This window comes from Tarenaya hassleriana, unplaced genomic scaffold, assembly GCF_000463585.1.
Source record: "Tarenaya hassleriana unplaced genomic scaffold, ASM46358v1 Cleome1, whole genome shotgun sequence".
Classification (NCBI taxonomy): Eukaryota; Viridiplantae; Streptophyta; class Magnoliopsida; order Brassicales; family Cleomaceae; genus Tarenaya; species Tarenaya hassleriana.
Genome location: NW_010960187.1, coordinates 401,816 through 409,083, shown reverse-complemented (window position 1 = coordinate 409,083; position 7,268 = coordinate 401,816). Strand labels below are relative to the sequence as shown.

The 7,268-nt window shown below is 33.7% G+C and overlaps 1 protein-coding gene across 1 annotated transcript; it reads left to right on the top strand.

Annotated features, from left to right (window-relative positions):
* Positions 1 to 5,191: 5,191 nt before the first annotated feature.
* Positions 5,192 to 7,009, top strand: LOC104809522 (myb-related protein Myb4-like). The gene is made up of 2 exons (XM_010535574.1): positions 5,192 to 5,581; positions 5,943 to 7,009. The coding sequence occupies exons 1-2, from the start codon at positions 5,272 to 5,274 to the stop codon at positions 6,674 to 6,676; spliced, it is 1,044 nt and encodes a 347-aa protein (XP_010533876.1). The 5' UTR covers positions 5,192 to 5,271; the 3' UTR covers positions 6,677 to 7,009.
* Positions 7,010 to 7,268: the final 259 nt, after the last annotated feature.

Sequence of the window (7,268 nt, the reverse complement as noted above, 5' to 3'; positions counted from 1 at the left end):
GGGAAAGAGGATGACCATGTGATCTAATGCCTTTCCTCTGATGATAAACCATATAAAATTTTACCCAAAATATAATTAAAATATAAAATCAATATCTTGTCAAATATATATATGTATGTATATGAAGGTAGGGAAACAAAGAATCTTCAATAAATCAGTGCACATGTAGCGTCCATGCTAAATATGTAGGGGAGTGGCATTCAATTTCATACCAGACAAACGCAATCTTGGCCTCTACACCTTGTCCGAACATGACTCAAGTTACATCTTATATAATTTTCTTTTTTTTTTAATTAAATATTCTTTTTGCTTTACAGAAAAGAACTAGCTAGCACATTAAAATGTTGGTAAATATTTTCTCTTTTAATTACTGTATTCTTTTCTTTTCTTTTCTTTTTTACATTATGGAAATTTTGATAATGTTGCAAATATAACAATCATAGTTATTTTTGTGGGATTTCGATTGTACTGTGTGAATGTGTTGGGTCAATTAAACGATATAATTGTAAAACCTCACCGATGCTAACTTATGGATTTCATTAAATAAAAAAATACTAATTCATGGGCCATCTGAAAATAATGATTTTAATTTGTACACATTTTCAGAAATTTCTACTTTTACAATTTAATTATTATTAGGTTATAAAAGATGTATTATTTTTTTTATTGAATTGAAAGTCAAAGTAAAAGAAAATTTTATATCTTTATTTTACTTTCTTCTTAAAAGTATATTATTTTCTTATTACATTAAAACCGTAAAAATTATAATTAATCAATAAAGAGTTTCAGGGTTTTGATTGAGGACCGAGAAAACGTAGAAAAAAAGTCTCCATGTCGAAAGGGAAAAATTCATATAAATAAATTAATTTATTAAAATATCGTTAACATACATTAATAATATATCAATTTTCTAACGATTGATAATTTTTTACATAAATATTGACCGCGTTAATCGTGTGATTGTTTCAGAATCAAAATTAGCACGTGTCAACGTCATGTCAAAACTATATATCATAAAAATTTGTCACTGTCGTAAAAATATATCACGCCATTAAGAGAAAGAAAAACACATATATACATATTTATACGCATATATATATATATATATATATATATATATATACTTATGCACATATCGTATAAAAAGTACTCCCAATACTCATATACATACACACGTTTACGTGTGTGTGTGTATATATATATATGCTTGTGATATGTGTTTAGAGAAATGTTAAATGTTTATATGGTATTGTGTGCATGTATGTACATAAGTGTGTATAAGTGTATAGATGTGTATATATATGTGTGTGTATATGTATATAAACGTGCATATGTTTCATATATATATATATATGTATGAGAGTGCATGAAAGTATATTTATACACACATGTCATGTATATATTTGTATAATTATGTATATTCTGCACATATATACACAAACATATATGCACGTACATGTGTGTGTGTATTTTTTTGTTTTTTTATGACGTGACACAATTTTTATGACGTTAAATTTTTTATGACATGACATTGATGTAATTTTGATTCTCCGACCAACCGGTACTGTCACCGGATTTACTTCGTTAGTGTTGGACCGTTGGTGTAGAACATTGATAGTTTTTGGGCTGATGTATTTTTTTAGTACTTTGTAATTAACTCATATTTTTTTGAATAATATTTGAACAAATTGACATATTTATAAAAAAAAAACTCTAATTTTAGTGGTGACAAGTATATATATGAGAGTTATAGTTTTTATATTTACAAATTTTTATGTATATAAAAGTTTACCAAAATTTGAGGACTTAATTTTGATATTATTTCACAATGAAACGAAACGTGTGATGGTTTATATAGATCGGTTACAATAACATTGAAATCTGATATAAAAATTAATTAAATATATTTTTGAGTCTGATTATTAGTCAAATATAAAAATATGAAAAAAAGGTGAAAGAGCGTGATTTTTTTTAAAATAATTTTTAAATCAAAATTAACTGAAAATCAAAATCCATGTAAAAGATTGAATCCGTCGAATTTTTTAACATAAAAAATAATCTAATATACCAGTGAAAATAAAATCTAACTTTATACCAGTTGCCTTCCAATTAAAATAAAATGACATAATTTTATTACAGATTTTTCTAAATTTATAAAGATGCATGATTGATCCAAATCAATCACACACCTACACATAAGATTGAACCAAAATTTACTATCAATTTCATCATCATCATCATCATCATCATCATCATCATCATTTCCTTTGAACGTCTATAAAAAGATTGACCGATCAAACATATGAGTTTTCAAAAAAAGAACTTGTAATTAGTGCACTAATTTTCTGCTTTCATGCATGCGCCATTAGCCCAACAATTAGTGCAGTAATTAATACTCTCCAAGCGTGCTTGATTTGGCAATAGCCTCTTCAATATATATATATATAATAACAATAATATAATCCTTTTTTTTATTCTCTTTCTACTGTTAACATTTTCTGGTTATGTTTTTTAAAACGTTAGTCTTATATATAGATATTAAACAATTATTTAATTAAAGAAAAAATCCAGTCAAAATTTATAGTTCAATATGACATAATGTTTATGGATAGAAACATACAATTTCATGATATAATATTCGTAATCAAAATTATAATAATTATTAATCTTACACATGATTGAAATAAAAGATATAACAGAAAACCTGAAAATGCAAAAGCAAATACAGCAGAGAACGACACTAAGAGGAGTTCGTGAGATAAAGCCATTCTAGAGTTCATCACACAACTACAACTACAACTACAACTACATATACATATACATATACATATACATATACATATACATATACATATACATATATAGGATTAATGTTTCAAGTTGAAAGAGCCATGATGTCGATTGTTTTTTCTTTTATTTCTCAATAATGGTGAACAAAGGGTGTTGGACACTGGCGAAGCACTCGTTCCATCGCAGATGTCGTGTACGTGTGTCAGTCAATACACACACACACACACACAAAGAGTGTGTATATATATAATATATATGTATATGTGTACGCATAGAATATACGGTAATGAATAGAGACGACAGGAGAAGTTGGAGGGCATAATGCAATAAAAAAAAAGGACAAGGTATTGTTGTACCATTCAACTCTTATGGCGTTAACGAGAGGGGTCCGACTTTGCTTTTCTTTGCACCAATGCTTACAGCTTTCACTTCTCTATCCAATCACGGTTTTATTTTTTTCTTTATAAGAAATGTAATAATAATAATAATAAAGAGTTATTTCTTTGTTCCCTCCTAATTAGATAACATTCATTGTCTTGTTTTCTTTTGTCGGGTGCTATCAATATGTTCATATTTCCTTTCCTCGTAATGTATCCCTAGTGGGTTTGCTTAGGTAACCATGCATATCTATACGTTCATGTTTGTGAGCGTGACTACGTCTATGTACGTACGTGATTGTATACACATAATCATATTAGACGGAACACTCTCGCTAATTTGGAGGGTTACAGTTTCGTGCGGCGGTGTAAGGAAATAGAAGCAGGAAATAGAAGATGATTGACCCAAACGTCGGTGGCTGACTGGTGGGTAAAGGGTGCAAAGCGTTTACTTCACTCTGGGTTCGAGTCTCCACTTTGGAGAGGGTATTCACATTTCCTTGGCTCGAGACAGAGAGATGTAGTGAGCCAAAAGATTCATTAACTCACGCTGATAAATAAAAAATAAAAATTGATTGAGAGCATTCTCTGCATTTTTTGGTTGAAATAGTGCAAGATTGACCGTGTGATTCTTTCTCTCGTTCTTGTTGAGCCCGAACACATTAAAGTCTGCGCAAATAGACGAAACTGAACTTTATCATTATTAGTGTTTAATTAAGGTTCGACGAAGTATTATGAAATTTGTTGGTTTGGAATGGGAATTGGTAATGTTTTCAATAGTAGGAATACAGAACACGTTACATGAAAGGTTATAGAGACTCTTACAACCAAATAGCAATCTTCCCATAATGACAAATGGACTAGATCACAATATAACAATTTTTTACATAGATGGTATAGGATCCAGAAAATATTTCAAACCGCTTCATATAAAATCATTCAAACAACTTAAGATATATATATATATATATATATATATATATATCATTCTTAGATGTTGAATTCATTCAAATGTTAGTAGTGTTTCTTGTATCACGCGTCTCTATACATTTGGGGGGGGGGGGTTTATTCCAATGGGCTTTTTAATCCTACATTTGAAAAAAAATCCATAATAATACTACATTTGAAAAAAAATGCCTAAATGGGCTTTGAATGGGCCTAGTTACCAATGCAGCTCCATAAAATGGGCTCAAGATGAGAGGGACAAAGTGGTAATAACTCTTCCTTTAATTATTGTATCCAATAAAACCCCACTGACCTAACAATATAACAGAAATTGTGAAAATTACCAATAGACCCCCCAACGGCGATTTAACTGCGCGAGCAGATTTCGTCACGAGCTTCGCACGCTTCCCCATCCACTCGAAGGGCAAAACTGTCGAAACAGTTTTGCTCATGGAACAATATGATAAATAATAATACATCATAAATATGGCGTAGGAATATGAGTCTGAATATTTTTGAAATTTTGATTGATTATAAAGAAATCATTATAAAATTTTATAAAAAGTTTTTAAAATAGAGAAATGATTAACACAATCAATTAAAAATAATAAAATATAATTATTTTAATGAAATTTATTGTTATTATTTAAATGAGAATTATTGATTTATAAAATATAATAACGAAGAAATTATAATAAAACATGAAAATGAAATTTTATGTTATAAAAAAATTAATAAAAGGTGTATTTTTCTTTTCTTCAAACAAACAATCTGTATAATTTTTTATTAAGTTTATATTAACAAATATTACAATAAGATAGTCAATATAAACCTAATATTTTTTTTAAAAAAATCAATTAAAGTTTTCATAACCTTCACAAGTTAGAAAATTTTAATGAGGGGAAGAAGAAGAAGAGGAGAGAGGGAGGGGTAGTTAAGCTACTGTGAATAACGGAAGGGGTATTTCGGTAAATATTAGGGAAGTAGAGGGTAAAATGGAAGTTTCTAAAGAAACGAACCCGAAACATCAGGCCCCTTGTTAAACCCCACTCGAGAGCGTTGCAGTTACGGAGGCAGAAGTCTGCATAAACTCCAAACACCTTCTAGAGAGAGAATACCCACCAAACCTCACAAAAAAAAAAAGTTTGATTTTTCTTCCATGGAAGGACAGATTCCTCCGCCGTACGCCATCGCTGACTCCGACGAAGGTTTGAGCGGCGCAATTGAGGCGGAGATCGCCGCGTTGGGAGGAGGAGCAGGTGAGTCCAACGGCGGCGGCGGCGGCGGGAGCAAGGTGAAGGGGCCGTGGTCTCCGGAGGAGGACGAGGTGTTGACGAGGCTGGTGAGCAAGTTCGGGCCGAGGAACTGGAGCCTGATCGCTCGTGGAATCCCTGGTCGCTCCGGGAAATCGTGCCGATTGCGGTGGTGCAATCAGCTTGATCCTTGCCTTAAGCGCAAGCCTTTCACTGGTAAACACCCTTCCCCACCTTATTTTTGCTTCTTCTTTTACTGCTCTTGCTTTGATTTCTGGGTTTATTTCTTCTTTCTATTTGATGGGTACTTTCGATTCTCTGGCAAATCTGGGCTGTATGAGCGATGATGATCTTTGTTTGATTCTGTATCAGTCCTTTTGCGAAAAAGCTAATCTCAGACTGAATTCTCACACTGGTTCGTACGAGTCGTAGTCGATTTCTTCTTTGTTTCTATAGATCGTAGTGCTGGGCAGATGATGCTGAATTCTTGATCTTGGAGTTGGTGAAAGTTAATTTGAGACGTAATGGCAATTGTACGAGTTATAGTCGATTTCACATTGGCTAACATGTGCTGCAGATGAGGAGGACCGAATCATAATTACAGCTCACGCGATCAACGGAAACAAATGGGCTGCAATCGCGAAACTTTTGCCCGGGAGAACAGACAATGCCATCAAGAACCACTGGAATTCAACGCTTCGACGTAAATACGCAGATCTATGGAAGAACGGTCAATGGAAGTTCAATCCGGCAGTTACTGCCGTCAAGGAAGAAGAAAAGCTTGAGATTATACCAAAAGCATCCCCGGAAGAACAGTTGCCTCCAGGAGAATCTGATACATCTAAGCCTCCCGAGCTAGACGATGTTGTGATGGATAATGGCTCCAATGAAGCTCAGGAACAAGCTACTGAAGAAGGAAACTCTAAACATAGTGTTTGTCGCCCAGCGGCTCATGTCAGCGCATTCACTGCCTATAAGCCAGGTAGCCCGATGACTGGATACACAGAGCTACATATAGTTCCATGTGCAGGACCTCTAGTTCAGGCATCAGGTCCCAACTCGTTTGGCGGTATATTTCTTCAGTCCCTTTACGAAGAACCTAACGTTCCCACGAGATGTGGTCATGGCTGTGGTGACTGCCCAACCAAAAACCTGTCTCCCCGTACCTCCTTGTTGGGGCCTGAGTTTGTGGATTGTGAGGAGCCTTCTGCTCTTTTGGACCAAGAATTGATCTCCATCGCCACCGACCTGAATAATATGGCGTGGATAAAGAGCGGCCTTGACAACAGCCTTTTGAGAGAAGCATGGTAGAGTTTAAAGACAGATAATTTTCACTTTGGGGACGCATGAGCAAAGTTTACTGGAATGATGAACAATGGTATATCGAATCAGATCTCGAGACAAGATTTTTCTATGCGAGCTGAGCTCGATGGCTTGAGCTAGAAGAAAATGGCATCTATCTTCTCTTTTGGTACATCAGATTTTCGACAGATCTTACAAGCTCGATGCAAAGAGATATCCAACGCCTAACTGGGAATGTTCTTGAAGAACATTACCAGATTTCGGCCGGCATGTAGATAAGTATCAGATTCCTCTGTTTGATATTTTGAATTGAAATGGATCAAAGAGATTCTTTTGCATGAACCCTTGAGATCATCATCTCCATAAACACAAAGCAGAGCCTTTGATAAGCTTTAGATTATCACAATAGTATAATTTTATGATTGCGCAATTGATAGTGAAGAAGGGAAAAGGCTTTGCTTTTATGTTCTACAAGCACTTCTTCTCTCCTTGTGCATAAATATTTACACATGTACAAAAACCGAATCTTATCAACACTCTCATAGGCGGCCATAATCGTCAATGGCAGCCACATTCGATAAACCATTTCCAGCCTTCAATG